The sequence below is a fragment of the Alexandromys fortis genome, unplaced genomic scaffold (genome assembly GCF_014885135.2).
Source record: "Alexandromys fortis isolate MF-2015 unplaced genomic scaffold, M_Fortis_MF-2015_v1.1 scaffold_46, whole genome shotgun sequence".
Classification (NCBI taxonomy): domain Eukaryota; kingdom Metazoa; phylum Chordata; class Mammalia; order Rodentia; family Cricetidae; genus Alexandromys; species Alexandromys fortis.
The window spans coordinates 2,090,005-2,111,598 of NW_026067919.1; the positions used below are offsets into that span (position 1 = coordinate 2,090,005).

General features: G+C 43.2%; 1 protein-coding gene across 4 annotated transcripts in view; it reads right to left on the bottom strand.

The window, feature by feature from the left end:
- LOC126500578 (ubiquitin-conjugating enzyme E2 E2) overlaps positions 1-21,594 on the bottom strand; it is a 277,963-nt gene that overhangs the window by 249,783 nt on the left and 6,586 nt on the right. For all 4 annotated transcript variants that reach the window (XM_050140578.1, XM_050140579.1, XM_050140577.1 and 1 more), the window contains exon 3: positions 12,251-12,301. In XM_050140578.1, the coding sequence (XP_049996535.1) occupies positions 12,251-12,301 (51 nt within the window). The remainder of the gene's footprint in view (positions 1-12,250; positions 12,302-21,594) is intronic.

A 21,594-nucleotide genomic window follows, 5' to 3' on the forward strand; every position in this document is an offset into this window, starting at 1 on the left:
CTCTCTGGAGCACCCTGACACTCCCTGCACCTCTCTGGTGCACCCTGAGACTCCCTGCACCCCTCTGGAGCACCCCGACACTTCCCACACCTCTCTGGAGCATCCTGACACTCTCCACACCTCTCTGGAGCATCCTGACATTCCTCACACCCCTCTGACCCAGCCACACCAGACTTCTTCCCACATCCTGAACACTATGGCATGGAGAGTTGGTCCTCTCCAGGCATCTGTGCATTCAATCACCTAAGAAAATAATCAGCGGGTGGAGGATACATCTGCTCTGAAAGGAGAGGCTCTTCTGCTTGTCATCATCCCCTAAACAAGACAGTACAACCTCTACACAGAGAGCACTGATACCATGCTGGACACTGTAAGTGACACAAGGATGGGCACACAAGTCGATGAGCCATACAGCATTCACAGATGAGACCCTGGCACCTGCCTTGCAGATCCTGTGTCTGTGTCTGTCTGTGTCCTGTGCTGTGTCTGTGTCTGTCTGTGTCTGTGTCTGTGTCTGTCTGTGTCTGTGTCTGTGCTGTGTCTGTGTTGTCTGTGTCTGTGCTGTGTCTGTGTTGTCTGTGTCTGTGCTGTTACTATGTCTGTGTCTGTGTCATAGCTGTGGCTGTACCATGGCGATGGCTGTGGCTGTACCGTGGCTGTGGCTATGCTGTGTCTGTGTTTGCGTTAGGACTTTGGCACATTTATAGTCCTCTATCCCTTCTTTTTTGCATTCTTACTTTAAGAACAATCTCTGGTACGTGCCTCTCCAATCCAACCAGAAACAGAATCCTACTCTGAAACCCATCGCTTGTTCTTCACAGCAACCATGAGATCTGTTTACTCCTCCCCTTCCCTTAAAAGGCAGCTTTTCATTTTTGTCTTGTTCTAAAACAATTCCTGGTCAGTCTTCACGGCTGAAACATAAACTCCATAGAGGCTGTAGGTCCCTGTGTCTCCTTTATAACTGAATACCAGCACCTAACACTGTACTTAATGTTAAATGACTACTGATCTCAAAATTACCTTCCAGATCTTGTCCTGCTCACTACTGCCAGTACAGGTGGTTTTCTGAACATGTCACCACCTTACACATTCCTGCACAGATGGAATTTTACTTTGCTACCCCTAGTCCCCAATACCACCTTGAACTGACTCAGACTTTCCTATGTGACAAGCCACCAACTGAAAACACAGCACTGCTTAAAACAATGGCAAACTGAAAAACAACAGAATACTGTGAGCCGGAGAACAAGCTTTCTCTGTTCATACATTCTCTCAGTTAGCCATCCCACTAACCCACATCCCAGCGAGCTCAAACATCTGACAACCGTCCAATGGCTTTCTTCTTAAAAGGTGGATGCATCTGGCTACACATGACTTGAAGATGGCAAAACATTAATTTTAGATAACTACTTTTTTAGTTATGGTTTCCACTGTTAGGACACACACCATGACCAGAAGCAACTGTGGAGGAAAGAGCTTCTTTCATCTCACAGGTGTCAGGTCACACTCCATCTCTGAAGGAAGTCATGACAGAAACCTGGAGGCGAGAACTGCTGCATGGGCCATGCAGGGATGTTTCTTACTGGCCTGCTCCTCGTGGCTTGCTCAGTTTGCTTTCTTACAGCACCCGGGACCACCAGCCCATGGTGGCACCACCCACAGTAAGCTGGGCCCTCCCACATCAATCATGAGTGAAGAAAGTAAACCACAGCCTTGCCCACAGGCCAGTCTGGTGGGGCATTTTCTCAGCTGAGGTTCCCTCTTCCCAAATGGCTCTGCCGTGTGTGGAGTTAACATAAAACTAGCAAGCACAGCTACCAAATGATCGTTTTGAGATGCATTAAATTGTTTTTAACACACTTATACTTACATATTTGACAAATAAACTCTAAATTTTATATTCAAAAGACTGTCCATTAAAATATTATTGGAACTCTATTTGGGGCTCACAGTTGATGAAAACATAGTGCTTTTTAAATGTTCCCTCTTTTCACCATATCTACACAGTGAGTTAAGTTCCCACTGATGTAGATCAGGAACAGAATGAATCTGCTACTGGAGTGTGGACCTGAGGATCCATCTGCCTTCAGGAAGAAGTGTGAAATTCTTGAGCAACATAATATAAAACTAAAGCTACCCAGGGATAGTGGAGGCTATTGGAATAGTCCCAAAATGTACAATTTTACAGTAAAACACACAAGGTTTAGTTCACTATATTAAGACATCCTTGAAAAGCAAAACAGCCTACTACATCAACACTAGCAATGTCTAAGGGATTTGACAACAATTTAACATAGTAGTTAATTTAATGTCTTTGTTTTCACGCTCTTAAGATACAAGTTTATCCTTTTTCTCTCCAGGCTACTTGTCCATTCTGAGCCCTCCTGCAGACCTCCAAAGCCTGTCCATGCTGGGTTCTATGTGCGGGCAAACTTCAGCCTCATACCAGAATGCCCACTGCTGAAGCCATGAACAGTCCCGCCTCTTCCCAGAAACCTGGGCCAGCTCTGGACTGACACTTCAATGCTTTCAGCTTCAACCGTCACCTTCTAGATCACCGCTTACGGTTCCCAGGTCATTCCACTCTGAACCAGGACGCAAATCACACAGTTCTAAGGTGAACATTGTAACGTGGCAATTCTATGGAAACAGCCAAGTGAGCCCTCACAGCAAGTCAGATGTCAGAAACACCAAGGACGAAATCCTAGGTCTGTCACTTGGTAGGTGTCCTTAGGGACTGTCTTCCCATTTGTAAAACTGTGTCTAAAACTAATATCAACATCAGCTGACCCTCATAAAGATTAAATGGGAAAACGCCGACAAAGCATGCCCACTGCCGCCAAGGCTGGAAGCATCCCACGCCTGCCAGCTCCTCGCGATAAGGAATCACACTTCCCTGTTTCCCATTCATCCTGAGAATCATCTGCACACAAAGATTTGAAACAGCAGATAAGTAAAGGATCTCTTGCCCAAGTGGGCAGCATGTGTAAAACGGCTGAACCCCAAACATCAGGACACAGGCAGCAAAAGGGCTCTGGGAAAGGGGTGTAGGTCGAGGCGGGGGCCCTTGCATGAGGATTAGTCCTTTTCTTTCGGTCATTTCAAATTATGACCAAATTCTTCTCTCACATATTTAAAAGCACACAGAATCCTCCTGTGGGTACAACAACAGAAGATGGAGTCTAGCTTATGGATTTGCCTGGCTCAATGAGACTGTTCTAGTTACATTTCTGTTGCTGACATGAAACCATAACCAAACCCAACTTGGGAGAGGAAAGGGATTATGTGGCTTACAAGTCCATCACTGAGGGAAGCCAGAAAGGGAGCTCAAGGTAGGAACCTGGAGGCAGAAACTGAAGCAGGGACCACAGAGGCATGCTGCTTACTGGCCAGCTCAGTTTGCTTTCTTAGGCAGCCCAGGCTCACTGCCAGGGTGTCGCTGTGAGCAGCTGGGCCCTCTCAGGTCGGAAACTGCCTGTGGCCAGCCTGCCACTCAAGTTCTCTCTTCCCAGGTGACTCTAGCTTCTGTCAAGTTCACAGAAACCAATCAGCACAGAGACGTTTTAGAATAATTTATGGACTGTCCACAAATAAAGCCCTGGATACACCTGTAAAGATACCACATTATTCAATTTTACAATTTAAGTAAATTTGGATTGTAAAAAACAGTCCAAAAGAAAAGTTTTAATAACATAAATGCAAAAATCAAAATTTGTACGGTTCTTAAAATGTGCCAACAAGAAGCTTTGTCTTCAAGTTGATTAATGATCAGTTGATTAAAAAAATTAAAATTGGTGAACTATAATAATCACTGTAAGGAAATAATTTAGAGACACAAAAATAGTTTTCAGGATAGTTAAAACACAAAGCACTCTGGAAGTTCAACACTGCATATTACAAAGTAATATGACACTTTCTTTATATCTGAAGTAGTTAGGCAATAAACCTGAAATAATACCCAGTTATATGTGTGAGCACACTAAATAATAAAATGTTCTACAGCCATTATAAAATGCAATCCCAGCATGATTACTTAATACATGTTTTCCATGCACGTTCTGATATGTTCTAAAAGCAACAAAAATCAAAACAAAGAAACTACAATGGCAATGGTCACTGAAGCCCTTTTACCATGCAGCATTTCTATCAGAAGATAAATGCTGTCTAAAGAATGACTTGAAAAATAACATTTTAAAATAAAACAGCAAGACATTTTTCTGGTGACTTTATAGAAACAATAATGCTTCCTGAAGTTGCCCGGTTCATTGAAGTTTCTGCTGCTGGGAAGAATCCATGAGCAAACACAACTTTGAGAGGCAAGGATTTCTGATCCACCAGTTGTCAGGCTGTGGTAAGGGGCAGCACATGTACCCATGACCGCCCTGCAAGGCCATGTGCTGGCTGTGTCTGGGCTGAGAAGTCACCCTGAGGCAAAGGTAGAAGAGAAGAGAACATGCATTTTTACCAGCAATGACGGGTTACCTTCAAAACCAAACGGAAGGTGAAGAACAAGAGTATAAATGGAAATGCTTACAGCAGTGGCTCTCAACCTTCCTAATCCTGTGACCCTTAAATACAGTTCCTCACGCTGTGGTAACCCCAACCAGAAAATTACTTATGGCTACTTTGCAACTTTAATTTTGCTACTGTTATAAATTGTAATGTAAATACTTGATATGCTTTCCTCCCAAGGGGTCCCTCCCATAGGTTGAGGACCACTGTCCTAAAGGAATATTGTTAGGCGGTCGCCATCTTGGCTGAAGGCCAGATGGGTCAGGTGACCTTTTCGCCGCCATCTTGGCTGAGAGCCAGGTCATGTGACCACACTCTCCCGGTTTTACCCTGCCTTCTCACCAGGTTTTCACCAAACTCCTTATGCTAACTCTGTTAAATATGTTTTGAGCAATGGTCAAATGCCTTTGATAGGGCCCATCAGAGGCATCCACGTTGCCCAATTCTTGTTCACTCTCTCTATGTATAACTGTTTATTACATCTTATTTCAGACTACAAAACATGAGTCTTGTATTTTAAACTGGTATGTACCTTTAAGTCTCTTAAGCTGTTCTTTACCATTGTCAGTTTTGCCGCTAACCTTATATTTCAAGCAGTTTTTCCCTCTATCTTTTTACAAATGTAAATCTTACCTGTTAAGAGCCAATTTGGTCAAGCTCAGACCCAACTTTCCAAACAAATTCTATACTATAGTTATACCTGATAAACAGCCCTCAACTGCTCAGAGATCTGGGGAATGTGATATTTAAGTATTTAATTATTAAAATAACTTTTAACAACGACAAAAGAGACAGGTTGGCTCCTAGCAGCAGCTTTCTGCTCCCTCCAAAGAAGACAGTCACGCGCAGAACAACGTCCTTCTGCATCTCGCTTCGACTGCAGAGCGCTGACCATTGGGAAAACCTGCCTTTCATCTAAACTAAAGATCTCTAGACGTGGACGGAATCACCGGAATCGACAGCCTAGCTGCTCAGGTCAAGGTAGGCCTGTCTTCCTACAGATTTCTTAGCCCACAGGATCTTCTGGAGCCTGGCAGGCCCTGCGCTAAACAGCAAAGCTCAAGTGCAACCTTCAGCGACCATGGAGGACCCAAAAAAGAGTAGCTCTGGGTGCCAACCAAGTAAGTTCTCTGTCATTTTTTAATCAGTAACTCAAGTAAAATCTTATCCTTCTCAAAGATCTCTGACAGTCTGACAGCTGAGAGGTTTCGCCAGGTTGAGGTTTTACAAGGTGACCTCACCAAATTTCAAACCAAATTTATCTCTTATGCTACAGTCATTATATGTCTAAAACTTCTGTTTTCACAAACCCAAGGAGTTCTCATGAGTTCCAGGGAGCCAAATCAAGAAATCCATCTTAAACAGGTCAGATACCCCCTCAATTCCCTGGTCCTAAAATTTTTTCCTTTTAACCTTAATTTGACTTTGTTCTTTGTTCTGCCAATAACTTAGGGACTCCAGACATTCCCATGCCACAGACATCGGTCAGAAGCAAAGAGACCAGCTATGCCAGGATGTTCCCAGCACCCCAGCCTTCTCTCGCACCCCCCCCCAAGACGACGCCCACAATCAGCCGGAAGCAGTCTTGAGAATTCGCCGCCCCAATTCCTTCAAACTGAAGTGTCTAATTTGCTTTTTATCAAAAGCAAGATGTGGGAATGTTATTCTTGGGTCCCTGCCCTAGCCACGCCCACTCCCATAACCTCTGACCCGCCCATCGCCATCATGGGACCTATCTCTCTCTCTTTCTGCTTCCTTAGCGTGCGCACGCGTTTTCTCTGTCTCTCTCTTCTTTTATCTCTCCTCTCTCCTTTTATCTCTTTTCTCTGTCTTTCTTTCTCCCCCTTCCTTAATAAATACTTATGGCTATTTCCTGTGTTTACGTGTCTGTTACCTGCCGCCACCGTGGGCCAAGGAAGCGTGCCCTCCTGTAGCCGCCCTCATGGCGGGCTCCCTCCGCCAGCCCGCCCGGGGACCGTTTGTAGCCGCTCTCTCATCGTTTTTTAAGAATAACATTGGTGCTGTGAACCAAATTTATCCCTTATGCTACAGTCATTATATATGTCTAAAACTTCTGTTTTCACAAACCCAAGGAGTTCTCGTGAGTTCCAGGGAGCCAAATCAAGAAATCCATCTTAAACAGGTCAGATACCCCCTCGATTCCCTGGTCCTAAAATTTTTTCTTTTAACCTTAATTTGACTTTGTTCTTTGTTCTGCCAATAACTTAGGGACTCCAGACATTCCCATGCCACAGACATCGGTCAGAAGCAAAGAGACCAGCTATGCCAGGATGTTCCCAGCACCCCAGCCTTCTCTCGCACCCCTCCCCAAGACGACGCCCACAATCAGCCGGAAGCAGTCTTGAGAATTCGCCGCCCCAATTCCTTCAAACTGAAGTGTCTAATTTGCTTTTTATCAAAAGCAAGATGTGGGAATGATATTCTTGGGTCCCTGCCCTAGCCACGCCCACTCCCATAACCTCTGACCCGCCAATCGCCATCTTGGGATCTCTCTCTCTTTCTGCTTCCTTAGCGTGCGCACGCGTTTCCTCTCTCTCTCTCTCTTCTTTTATCTCTCCTCTCTCCTTTTATCTCTTTTCTCTGTCTTTCTTTCTCCCTCTTCCTTAATAAATACTTATGGCTATTTCCTGTGTTTACGTGTCTGTTACCTGCCGCCACAGTGGGCCAAGGAAGCGTGTCCTCCTGTAGCCGCCCTCATGGCGGGCTCCCTCTGCCAGCCCGCCTGGGGACCGTTTGTAAGCTCTCTAATCGTTTTTTAAGAATAACAAATATAAACGCCCTTGACTGAGGTGGTCACGGGTCTGGGTGGGGGAGAGAAGGGAGAACACACTTGTTCTGCTTAGTGATCATGTGGTCAACACTATGCTAGATGTTCAGAGCCACAGAGCCCCGCCACTCTAAACCTTGGTTAAAGAATTTTCTTCTTGAAGGAGTAATGCTGTCTTCTAACTGGTCACAATGCTGAAGATAAATAACTCTGAGTCCACCACTGTAGATGGTCCTCTCCAACAACTTCCCATGGCTCAGGGAACTCCAGAAACAAACAACAGCGGCTGGGGAGGAGAGCTGTGGGATGCGGACTCCTGGACATGAGGTAGCTGCAGGATGCATCACATCACAGGAGCTATGGTGTCTGCACTGCACCAGGGATGGGGAAGGGCCACACTCCTATTAGAGGGGCTACCTGCAGCTGGCGACTGCTGAGGGAGTCACTCTCCTTTGGGATGTGGTCGCTGGTATGTTGGATGGGCACACACCCATGTGCTTATGTGCAGGAGTAACAGGATTCAGGGTTATTAATAATCACAAAATAAAAGAGAACACACAGCTGGGAAGGAGGTGGGGCAGGGGTACTGGGAAGAGTTGGAGGTGTGGTAGTAGATGGATGTGGTCAATATACATCATAGAAACGTATGAAATGTTCAAAGAATAAAAAACACTTGAATTTATTAAATTCAAATCATCTGTTTTTGTCTGTGTAACCCTGAGCAAGGTGCTTAAGTTCCAAGCAATAAAAAGAATAAATATCTTGTACAACCATTCTTCCACATCCACAGACTGTTATTCTGCTCTTACAGCGACCAACCAGAAGGGAAAGAAGCTGTGAGGCCAACAAGACTTCTGAACTGGGTACTCTCCCTAAGACACCACCACACAGGCACAGAATCCTACTTACTGGAAATCCCCAGTACGGTTTCAAGAAACATACATACCCACTCATGCATACACCTAAACACATACATACACACATACATACACACACACACAAATACCTTCCCTTCATACTGTTTCAATAACAATGATCTAGAACATCCTTTTTCCTCTACTAACTTACTCTCTTCATCACTACAGTGGGTCAGTGTCACAGAAGAGGTGACAGCTAAGAAACCCTGAATAATGGGGAGAGATAAGGAGAAGCATGCCAGCTGGAGGATGGACACAGTCCGGTTCACGCTCACGAAAGACACACTAACCAGAATGTGTGGTACTGGCATAAGAAAGCCACACACACACACACACACACACACACACGTACAGAAAGAACAGAGAGTTCAGCAATAAATCTTCATATTTACAACCCAGTGATTCCTAACAGGGGTGTCAAGATAATTCATCAGAAGCACAGGAAATAATCCCAAGGATTGGCAAGTGGGATTATTAAGGAAAGATCTTCAGAGTAAAGAGATGGCCTATAGAATGAGAAAAAATTCTGCCAAATACACATCAGACAGAGAATTAATATTTAGAATATATAAAAAACAGCAAAATTAAAGAACAAATCATCCAATTAATAAACAGGCTAGTATGCTGAAAATACATTTCTCAAAAGAAGAAATACAATGGCCAATAAACGCTTGAAAAAAGGTGTCAAATACACAATTAGTCAGGGGGGAAATGCAAATTAAAACTGCTCTGAGATCCCAGTCACTCTAGGCAGAATGACTATTACTTTGAAAACAATTGCCAGAGAGTATGAGGGGGAGGAAACCCTGTTCACTACTGGTGGGAGGGTAAACTGGTGTAGCCAGTATGGAAAATCAGTATGGAAGTTCCTTGAAAAACACAGCTAGAACTGCCATCTGGGCCACTAGAGTATCACCAAAGAACTTCAAAGTGGACACAGCAGAGGGACGCACACGGCTCTTTACTGAGGTTTGATCCTGATGTCCATCACCAGATGAGTGGTTAACAAAAGTGTGGCACGTTACTCAGCTATAAAGAGAAACGAAATCATAACATCTGCAGGGAAATAGATGGAACTGGAAATTATTATGTCAAGCAATGTGTACAGACTAAAGGCCACATGTTCTCGCACATGTAGAACCTAGATTTAAAACTCTCTTGTGTGTGTTTGTGTGTCCATTCACATGCATGTATGTAGGACATAAAAAAAGGAGGGACTCCTGAAGACAGTGGGGAAATATTTTGGTGGGAGAACATAAAGAGATCTATGTGGTAGAGAGCAGGAGGGAGTACTCAAGAGAGAAAAGGAACCACTGGGAGGGGCAAGGGGCAAGCAGGAGAGAGGGACAAGTTAGAACAAAGTATAACAGCATGTATGCCAGAGAAAGCCATGATGGAATCCATTAGTTTGTCCAGAAACTTAGAAAACGGTGAGAGAAAGGCAGAGAAAGAGACAACTCAGCAGCAAGGCCCCATCTTTAACAAATGGTGTGGGTAATCCAGAACAACTGCAGTTCAACTCCGATCTCACACCTCATACACATTTTAATTCAGAAGGGATGGAGAATTTCCTCTAGCTATGTCCCCACAGGCAGATTCTATGAGCAGAAACTTTTTCTTGGACACATAATGAAGTTGACTGTTTTGAAACATTTACACTCTAATGTACATAAAAGAAAACTGATAAAGGAAAAATTAACCCACCTTAAAAAACAAACACAGACACCCCCCAAAAAAAACATGTATTTTATTTTTACCTTTCTCAAGAATAAAACATGCAAAAAAATTTAACACGTGCAAACGTGTTCTTCCTACATAAAATAATTTAGCCTGTTAAATCACTCGTGGGCGCTCTATTGAAGAACTACTGGAGAGGTCACTGGGAGATCGCATGGTTAGCAGCATATTTGGGTTCCTTCAACACCTATAGGGTGGGGTGGAGTGAGCCAATACTCTACTACAAGACAATTTCCTCTGGAAATGGCTCACACAACTATGGCTGTCTCCACTGAATATGAAATTGGAGTGGGGGAATAGCTATTTCACTCAAGGCCTCCATGATAGCTAAAAATTTGTTCCTTCAATCTGTTCCTCGTGTTTCTTAACTAAGATATCACATTAAAATAGGGGTCAAAACCCAGAGCCTCCGTACCTAGCCTGACAGACTGAGTCGTGAACTGTGTGCAAAGTGACACCTCCACAGACACAGCCAGGTGACCCAGAGATCAAACCCTCCTCCCCTCCCTGTCTGAGTGAACAAGTAGAGCCCCAAACATGCCCCCGCAGCGTCGTCTGGGAGAGCTGACTACAAACTGTCCATGGACCAAAGGACAGACTTTGTAGCATTTCTTTGGAAATGAGAGCTGCATGCAGACTCAGGGAGGGACCACTTGCTATAATATTGTAAGCTAGGTCCTTAGTCCGCACACCAAATCCTTTAAACATCAACCACAAAGCTATTGTCAACTCTGAACAAAAGCAAACCAGAGTTCATCATCCTTCTCTTTCTGCAGACGCTAACCACATTTCTAGTGAACTGCATTGGGGTAATCTGAGCACAGGGGTACATGCATGCAATCCCAGTGCTCAGGAGGCTGAGGAAGGAAGAGGAAGGGTTCAAAGCCGGTGTGTGATACATAATGAGGTCCTGTCTCAAAGTAACAGTGGGTGGAGATGCAGTTCAGTGGTAGGGAGCTTGTCTGTCATATCCAAGGCTCCAAGTTCTACCCTCAATGCCACAAAAAGAAATACAGGTGAACAGATTTACTATGAATCAATCAAATACATAATAATTCAAGCAAAAAAATGAAGTTTATATATTTACAAACTAGTTTTTTAAAGGTTACAAATATATATGCTAAAATAGTTTATTTTTTCTTTTTAAAAAAGTAACATTATTAAAACAAACAGTATTCCAAGAAAGAATTTTTTTTTTAAATCTAATTCCATCTGAATTTCTCCCCAAGTCAGTCTCTATCACCTGAGATAACTGTACTCTAGGTCTCAAGCATGTCAGAGTCAGACAGTAAATGGTCTTATCCAGCACAAAGAAGACTCACTTAAGTGCACAGCATTTGAACATTATCCCTGCAGCTCTGTGCACTGTGCATGATGCTTAAGTAAAGAACAGAGTCACTGCAAACATAAGCCTCATCAGAACTCTTCCCAGACGAAACTAAGGCACCAAGGACCCACACATCCATGTGGCCATCAGCAAAAGGTTCATTTTCATATGAAAATGAGATAAACAAGATCAGAACTGTACTGAATCAACATGGGAAACACTGTCCTTTTTTAATCTGCCCTCTCACCGTCAATGTTTGAGACATTCAATTTAAAGCAGGGAAACTCCATGTTGGCCTGGTTCCAATACTGACCTCATGAGCCAAAGCAAAAATAAAGGGCTTAAAATAGCCAACAGCCACCATCCAATTATCACGCTGGCCCGAGACCAGCACAGGCAGGAAGTTATTTTTCTCTTCTTCCTCCATGTACCTGTGTATCAATCACTTCTGGGCAAATACTTTTATTTCCTCCAAATAAACACTGACCAGAAAAAATACGGGAAATGCAGTCACTAAAAGAAAATTTCACTCTTACTGCCTCAAACCACTCATTACTATTCAGCTCAACCAAGGACCAAAGACACGACATAAAGCATAAAAAAGCCCCGCGAGAGCTTTGGTGCTTTTGAAAATCAATTTCCAACAAGTTAAATTGAGTTAGCTATCAAACACAAATATTTTAGCCATACTTTCATTCTACGACATTACAAACATCATTTAAGGCCAAGAAATCTCTTCCAACGGGAGATGATTGTATGTATTGTCCTGTAATGCCAGCACCTCACGAGGACACAGCCCCACTGTGGACAATGCCAGTCCAGCACAGTCACGCTTGCGAGAGTTTCTGCGCACAGCCGACCACTACCCCGCTCTCCGGTTCCTTAAAGTCCAAGCCACCGTGCTGTCTTCACTCTTTATTCAAATGCACCTTCTATAAAATAGGAAAATGAAACCAGAGTACTTACCTACAGTTCGGAGGGGGGTCCAGCGTAATCTCTGCAAGCTCCTTCTGAATTCTTTAAAAGAAGACAAGAAAGATCATGTTGAAACGTCTTCACGCTCAACCTGTTTCAGCAGGCTGTACTTGCACAGCTCTGTCTCCCATTCACACGCATTTATGAGAAACTAACCTGCAGGAAGTACCATCTACTGCAAGAAAATCGCCCTTTCTTTCTCCCCGTGTTGAAAATGGACATACTCGGGGTGGCAGGAAGCCATCCACCAATGGCATGCCAGCCATTATTCTACAATGGAAGCAACACTATGGCTTCATCAACCCTCGGAACGAGGATTTTTATTTTTCCAAAACAGAAAATTGTCTTTCTCAGCTCTAGCTCCTCTCAGGGAACAGAACTCTGGTACAAGAGACAGCAAACGCCCCCACCCCTCTGCCACTCTACTCCAAAGCTCTAACATTGCCCTGAGCTCAGTGGCCCAAGCTGAGAGCGTAAACCTCGTGTGTATACTTTCTGGGTTTTATTCTATCCACTCTTGGTAGCCATGAAAGGGAAAATAAAGGCAGACTGAGAAAGACTCTCTCCTCAGTTTGGGTCAAAATCAATCAATTTTTCTATTTTCCATATTTTATGTAGTGTCTAGAGATAGGCAAGCGGCTAGATCCACTGCAGGACTTCATAACTGGGGGTTCAGATAAGAAAAAAATTAACAGCATTCACCAAAATGTTGAGTTTAATTTCAAACAGCTGCCATGTGATTTAGACGTCGTAAGAATTCTAACACAAACTCTCACTTCTGGTTTGTCTTAGAACACCCCCATTTAGGATAACAAGCTGAACACACTAAGTTGAATCAAACATCCTGGCTGATCAATCAACTGATAAAGAAATGTAAGTATTAACTCCAACCAGAGACCCAGATGCGGGTAATAGTCACAGCTGGCTGCAGCTTTCAAGCCTGACACCATCCATTCCTTCTGCTGTAAATACCTGAATTCTGTGCGCATCAAACCTAAATAGACTGTGTAGTATACCTGAATACTGTATACATTACACCTGAATGATGTGGGATTCCCCTCTGTATGCTGTGAATACCCTTATTTAATAAAGGGCATAGATCTTAGGACCTATAGTAGGGCAGAACAGAGGTAGGCGGGGAAAACTAAACTCAACTAAATGTGGGAAAAGAAGGTGGAGTCAGGAGACCGGATGGAACTTTCCCCGGTAAACAACAGCCATGTGGCAATATGTAGATTAATGGAGATAGGTTAGTTCAGGATATAAGAGCTAGCTAAAAATATGCTTAAGCTATTGGCCAAGCATCAATTTAATTAATACAGTTCCTGTGTGGTTATTTCGGGAGTCTGGGCGGCTGGGAAACGAACAAGTGGCTCCTCCTCCTCCACCTGAATGCTGCATGCAGTATTTTAATGTCATTGCATGAGCCTGACATGAAGAAAGAAAATATTCTGACACTTGCCTTTATCCTCGTGTTATGGGGTGGGGTGGGGGTGGGAGGCTGTTTCCAGGAATGGAACCCATGGACTCGTAGATGTTAAACACATCACTACCAGTGAGCTACACCCCCAGTCCATTCATGCACAGTGTTCTACTTGGGTTTGTAGCCACACCTAACACCCTATGTGCATTCAGATACTAGCGGTGCCTCCACTGCTTTCTGAGTGCCGCTGGCGCTCTTATCTATGGTTCACACCTTACTATATATAGGTTTTCTTACAACAAATACAGCACTCTCAAAAGCAGCTTCATTCATAAGTGAGGTTATTAGGAGAGCTGCATAATTATGGGAGCGAGTGCATGAGTGACAGCTGACTAAAGTAGGTTGAAAAGGTTTAAATAACATGCATGCTCAAACTAGTTCATTCTATATCTTTGTTTACATTTATATATTTGTGATCCTTTATTGTATTCTTACACACACACACACACACACACACACACACACACACAGACATGGTCGGTGACAAATGTTTTATCTGCTGAGCCATCTTGCCAACCCTCTTCCTATATATCTTTTAAGCCAACAAATGAACGACTAACGTAAACATGATTCCTCCCACAGGACTGCTACTAGTTTCCTAAAGAAAGAGCAACACAACCGTAATGTTCCTGTCTCTAATCCACACTCAGGGTTGAGGAATTTTGACAGAGATCAAGACTGATAAAGTAAAAAAAAACTTTCATTTTAGTTCTCCTTTGGGCCCCTAGCTGCAGACACCAGCAAAGCCACAGCTCTCACCTGTTCTGTGTGCCTCAGCTCCTGTTCTAGAAAGTGAACAGGCTAACAAGCAGGAGCCTGATGAACCCTCAACACTCGGTAATTACCATTTGCATATGAATAAGCTGACTGAAATGTGAAAAAAAAAAACCAACAAGTACCAAAGGCCTGAAAAGAGGCATAAAACAGGTTTTTCGGCGCAGTGGGTGAGTCTGGGCTAACTATGGCAAGCTGAGCACGCACTGGGAGGCTCACATCCCCATTCAGGAAAAGGGAGTGCAAAAATGCAAGAGAATAAACTACAAAGGAAAAGAGCCTGAAAAGTGGAAACCACACAGGCCGTAATTGACAAAAGTAAGCTTTAGAATGTATCAAACATAATAAAGTTACAAAACAAATGGAGGTGTAGTTTTGTGGAATAGCATTTACCCAGAGTATCTAAGGTCTTGGGTTTGAACCCCAGTACCACCAAAAAATAAAAATAAAACTTAAAATGAATGATTAAAAGATAAAGGGACAGGAAAAAAAACAATTAAAATCCCCAAAGGAAAAGAAACTCGTGCAAGAAAGCATAAATCAAGTATGAAGGAAGCTTAAATGCAGCATATTTTTAATCAAAGGACATGTTATGTGAAGGGGTTGATCTATTTGACTAAATGCTCTGACTTAATTTGCAGCTCGGGAGTCACAGGGAGTTTGCAGGAAACCTAATTCCCCACGCTGTTCCGCCTGGGTTGACCATCCACACCCGGACAACTGGCTGACCTTTTATTAGCAGACTGCACAGAAGACAGGGTGCAGCTGCTATTCCATGTAAACATCACAAATGCTGGCCCTTGAAGGTGTAACATTAATGATAGCTAATAACTCCCAGGGCGGAGGGCTGTGGAAGCAGCTCTGAGGCTAGGAGCACTAGCTTCTCCTGCAGAGAACCTTGGTTCCCAGCACCCAACAAGGTGGCTCACAAATGTTTGTTGCTCCAGTTTCAGGGGATCTGATACCCTATTCTGGCCTCCTAGGGGAAAACAAATCTTAAACTTATGAAGTGAACATAAATAAATCTTAAAAAAAAAATCTACAGGTCAATGAGGGTAGCAGGGGAAAAAATTATCACACAATTACAGTATTAGTATCACCATTTGTCAAAGTCTGCACCAAAAAAATACTATGGGAATGTGAAGGAAATGAAAGTTTAAATATATTGTTTAGAATATAAAGAGTGCTAGGTAAGCTAAATAAATACTAGTATTTCAGAGCAAGATGTTAAAAGGTAGAATTTGCTAATTTAAAAGAAGGGTAAAAACCAGAGATATCTACAAGGTTTCTTCAAAAACTGTCAAGTGTAGGACTGGAGAGATAGCTCAGAGATTAAAAGTACTAGCTTTTCCAGAGGAGCCTGGGTTTGCTTCCAGCAATCACACAAAGCTCACAGCTGCCCATGACTCCACTGCAGGGATCCAATGGCCTCTTCGAGCCTCCTCTAAACACTAGGCAATGGCATGCGATACACCAACATACACATAAAATAACAATAAATTTAAAAATAATCAAAACTGTGGGGGCTATCTGGAAGAAGCAGGGGCAAAAATATTACTGCTTCCTATTAAGAAAAAAACTCCCTACCTTGGGCGATTTGCTTGAGAGATGTGTGACTTTTTCAAATGTGTCTTCTCTTTTGTTTTTAATTAGGTATAGCATGCATATCTTTGTAAACCCACGCACGTGAGTGCAGACACAGATGAGAGGGTGGCATCCAATCCCTTGGCGCTGGAGTGACAGACAGCTGTTAGCTGCTTCATGTGGGTGCTGGGAATGGAACTTCGATTCTCTTCAGGAACAGTTCATGCCCTTAACCTCTAAGCTATCTATCTCTGCAGCCCACAAGTGACTTCTATCAACTGTTTCTAAAATTAGGAAAAGGAAACAAGAAGCAAGCATTCAAAGAGCACCTTTAAACAACAAAAGAATCCTGATTTTGAGACCCAGTATAGCTATGCAGTCTGGGCGATTTGAGCTCGAACTCCGAAGTGCTAAGATTATAGGCGTGTACCAGACACACCCAGCTGAAAACTATTTTAACCTAAAAGAACTTTATTGGGATTTTTAAAAAGCCAATCTGAAAAACAAAAAAGAATCTGACAAAAATCCTAATTTCCTGTCAGAGAATTCCCCCAAAAGAACCCAAATTTCTCTCCCAGCATCCATGGGTCCATATATTATTCAATACAAAAGTGATTTCCTGATAAATTCGACAACTCTAAGCAATAAGCCAATATATTACAATGTATTTTTGAGCTACCGTTACCTAAGAATGGCTGTTTCTCTGGACAGAAAGGATTATACAAAGAATTGCTATTTAAACAATTGCAAGGTGCCCTGCTATATTAAATGACAGCAAGTCAATTCAATCTCCAAAAACTGTGATTGTGGAATCTACTAAGCTTCTCTGTCTTAAATAAGGAGTAAGGGAGAGTTATTTCACGTCCTGTCCCTGGGGTGAGACACAATGAGGAAGTGTCAGTACTTCACCCTTAAAGGGAACCTTTGATGTGATGATCTGAGGTCACTAAGAGCGAATTAAACAAGTCACACAGAATTCTCTAGTATTGCTCTATCCACCCTCATTTACAGGAAGGAAACTAAGGCTGGTTAGTCCACATAAGCAAGACAGACAGACAATTAATTCTCTTCTAAGGCAAACTAAAAGGTTACTTTTAACAACTGTCTTAGCCATAAGCCAACAAGATAACTGGCTGTGTTTCCAATTCCCATCATCCGATATGCTTTAACCCAAGATTCTGATAGGCAAGCTAGCAAGTGCACACTCTTCCCTAGAGAGCCAGAAGCCAAGTTCACCTGTTTGCCAGTTTATCTGACGTAACTAACATGATGCTGTGTCCACAAGGGCATGAGCAGATCACGCTGTCAATCTGTGAGGCTATTGGCTGCTTTTTTTTTTTAAAGAAGATATAGGAAGGGGGTGGTTAACAGTCATAATTCATTCAGACTCACCTGAGGAACCAAAGCTAGACGTATGGGGGCTCTGTGAATACACTTCAGGAAACTGAAGCAGTACGCATGTACAACACGCACACAGAAATCTCGGTTAGAGGAAGTTCCCTCACTCACCCAGGGCTCAGCACAGCAAGAACACTGGGCTGACAGACAGGAGGGGAGCCTCAGCAGCACAGACATTTCATCCTGCCTGCAAGTTCTTCTCCCTTCCTTTCAGACTCTCACTGCGTCACCCTAGGTGGCCTTGCACTGACAGAGACCCATCCACCTCTCTCTGTCTCCCAATGCTAGGCCTGACTTTTTTTATAATTTTATTTTTATTTCTGTGTATGTCCAGATATGTGTAAGCTGTGTGTGTGCAGACTCCCAAGGAGGCCAGGCGAAGATGTCAGCTCCCCTGACATTGGAGTTACAGGTGGTTGTGAGTGGTCTGATATGGGTGCTGGGGATGGAACTGGGGTCCTCGGAAGAGCTGTTGGCTCTATAACCGCTGAGCCATCTCTCCAGCCCCTACATCTAGACTTCTATACCCCCCAGACTGCATGCCTTAAGACAGACACATCCTCACTCCTCACCAACCAAGCATTTCCTGCCACAGACAGCTTGTTCTCAAGAACGCATCACACTAATTTTATTTTCATACTTTTAATGACGAAACAGTCTCTAGAATAAAACAACTGCCATTGCACATAAGCCTAAAATTTAATTTTGAATGCTGAGAAGTACCAGGGACCTGTCATTTTAAGAGACCGCTGACCTAGGACACATCATCAATTCACAGTGTGCATCAACTGTCGATGTTGCCGATTACAAAACATGGAAAAGCTTTAAAGTGTGCACATCAAGGAAACACAGTCATTATAAGCAAACTTTGAAGAATCCATCATAGAACAAAAGATCATACTGGAACACACTGAAATCCACCTTTCAGCCTAACAAAAGTGTGAAGCTGAAAACCTAACATGTCTTCTAGAATGGCACTACGCTCAAAAGTCCAGTAACAATACAACGTCAACTCTGAGCAAACTAATCTGAAATAAATCTGATTTAAAAATTCATATTTATTGAAATACCAATGTGAACAAGGCAGAGTCAATTCAGTGAGGACTCAAAATAGATGCTTTATGGAACTGACTAGTAATTTAATCAAAGTTGTGTACATTTGTCATTTTGGACATCATATAACTGTCCAACTGCATCTTTGCAAACATCACAGAGCAGCACAGACACTTCAGGAGCAGCAACTGTGGCAGGGACAACTAAGATAAAACCGTTCTCAAAGAGGAATGTGTCATAATGTAACCTTCCCTCTGGACGCTAAAAAATGCAGAAGTTCGGGCTGCTGTTTCAACACTTAAATGTGTAGAACCTTATTCTGTGATACCTCAAGAATGAGATATTTTAAGGAAACATTTCTACAACACATTAATTCTACAATTATAGTAGATTTATTACAGTAATTATTAATCTTAAAACTCTAGCATTACAATTCACTTAGTAACTGACCCCTAAGTGAAAAGCACTTTACCTGAGTTACTACAAAATGGGTTAATTACAACATCGAGTAGCCCTAGAATATCAACACTAAGTCCTCGAGATGAACAGCAGCGTCACTGTGCCAACACTTGCACCAAATGGAACTGAAAAATATTCTCACAGACAGTAACTGGCATGCAGGCTCACTGACAGGAACTATTTTCAAGAGCTTACTATAAGCAAAATACAAACTCATGGCGGCTCTCTGAGAAGGGCACCATTATCTTAAGTTTGCAAAAAAGAAAACTGAGTGAGCTGGGCATGGTAGCATACCTGTAACCCCAGCCCTTGGGACACTGGGGCAAGAGGATCTCAGGTTCAAAGCCAGCCTGGGCTACACAGTCCGGGTCTATCTCAAGCACATCCCCATCCTGAAGCAAGGGAAAGTATGACTAGATAGAGACCCTAAGCTGTGTCCAAGGCAGAGAGCTACGAAGTACTGGAACCTGGGCTCCAAGCAGATCGTGTCTCCTGGGTACAAGCTTTGTGGCTGCCTCTTATCTCACAGAATTATTGCGCTCAGGAAGACTTTTCACATAAATAGTGACTCATTTAAAAAAAAATACAAATTAAAATTTTGTTTTAGGTCCTCAGTGAAACCCCAGAACCAAAGGAAAGCCTCATTTCTGAAACAAGCACAAAGCTTTAAAACAGCAAGAAGAGAGTGAGCTGACCAGCCTAGGCACAGGGTCAGTGCGTGGGTGTGAGGAGGCCCCCTTCCCCTCCGTGATTCTCCATTTTCACACATTTTTAGAACCTTAAAAACAAACCTTACTTTTTCATATAAACAATTTAGCAACCAAGCAGCATTTTTACATGTAAAATGGCTTCACATACTTTACTTTATACACACTTACTATATAGCAGCATTAACGGTATTTCCTATTGGATGGCAACCAGGATGAGGCACAGAAAACCATCTCTAAAGTTGGTTTTATGCCCTATATAAAGAGGGTCTTTTACACACACCTTTAGTTCCATCACTTGGGAGGCAAGGCAGTCAGATCTCTGAGACTGAGGCCAGCCTGGTCTACAAAGCCTACAGCCAGGATAGTTTTTACACAGAGAAAACCTGACTCCAAAAACAAAAAAGCAGGGGAGGGGGCCTTTCATCCATAATTGATTCATGAAACCATTAGGGTGTGCTTTCTAAAACACAGTGGTAAATGGTTCCACACTAAACAGCATACTTTCCTTCAATGGCAGGCTTTGTCCTGAGGATTTTTTTGTAGGGATACCCCCAACCAGAAAAACGAAAAATCTCTAGTGATCAACAGTCATAGGGGAGCAGAGGACAGGCCAGCAAGACCACTCCCCACAGACCTATCTCGTCCTCTCTCCCCTGCCGGAAGCAGCTCTGAAAACCTTCAGTGTCGGCAGCTCGGGGCTGGCTTTGAGTTTCTAGATGGAACTGCATAAGACCTGGATTTGAACAGTTTTACCCAGACACCCCAACCCAGTTTTTACCTAAATGTTACATTGCTCCACTCCTGGCCTTTCTCATCCACCCTACCCTAGTCCCACTTAGCAGGAGCAGGTGTCTGCACTCCACCTTAGGGGGAGAAAAGTCACCCGGCTAAGGCCCCCTGGACACGGTATAACAGCAAAGAGAAACAACGTTTTCCTGCCCTAGCGTGTTCCAGTTTAAACGTGTAAATATCGAGAACTATCTGCCTTTATACAAATTCCTCACCAGTAGTCAGAGATTCTGGCATGGAAAAAGTAGATATTCAGGCAGGCGTACCCAGGCTGCATGCATCAGGACAGCTATGACGGTGACCTAACACATCTGTGGATCACAGCGTCACAGCAGGATATCAGACAGTTGGATACCCTGCATCTAGTCAGCTTGGACGTCTTACCAACCAGTCACCATTACTTTTGCCAGAGGGCCTACAAAGGCTCACCCCGGGCCTGTGGGTAGGACTCAGTTAGAAGGACACAGTCTCTGGTTTGGAGGAAATGCATTCTCTAAATCATATCTTCCTGTGGTTTATAAAGCCATCATTCAGGAGTGTTTCCTGAACCTGAAGTTACATGTGATGAGAAGAAAGTTAAACTAACACCTACTTGCTATTTTTATTCTTTAAAAGGGTATTAATGAACCTAAAATCACAAGCAAGCACGAGTCCACAGAATATAATCTGCCTTTCAAATTATCTTCCAAGCACCAGGCTATAATATAATGCTATCAAAGCAGATTCCCCCTGAGCCCGCTGACGTGCCGATCACTGTAAGAGGTTGAAGTAGCGATGGAGCATCATCCAAGTATCTCCTTCCCAGATCTCTCCATTCTCTAGGGAGACCAGCCCCCACCAAATGTAATGAAATCAAGATGCATTAACACTAGCGTTTCTGACTTTACCAACTGGGAGGGTTATCACTAACAATTACTTCAATAGTGGCGTGTGTGCGTGCATGTGTACACAAGTGTATGTGTGAGAGTGAGAATGTGTGTGTGTGTGTGTGTGTGTGTGTGTGTGTGTGTGTACGTGTGGATAAGCCAGAGGCCAGCATCAATTATCTCTCCTTTCACTCCTTGTTCATCTTGGTTTGTTTTTTG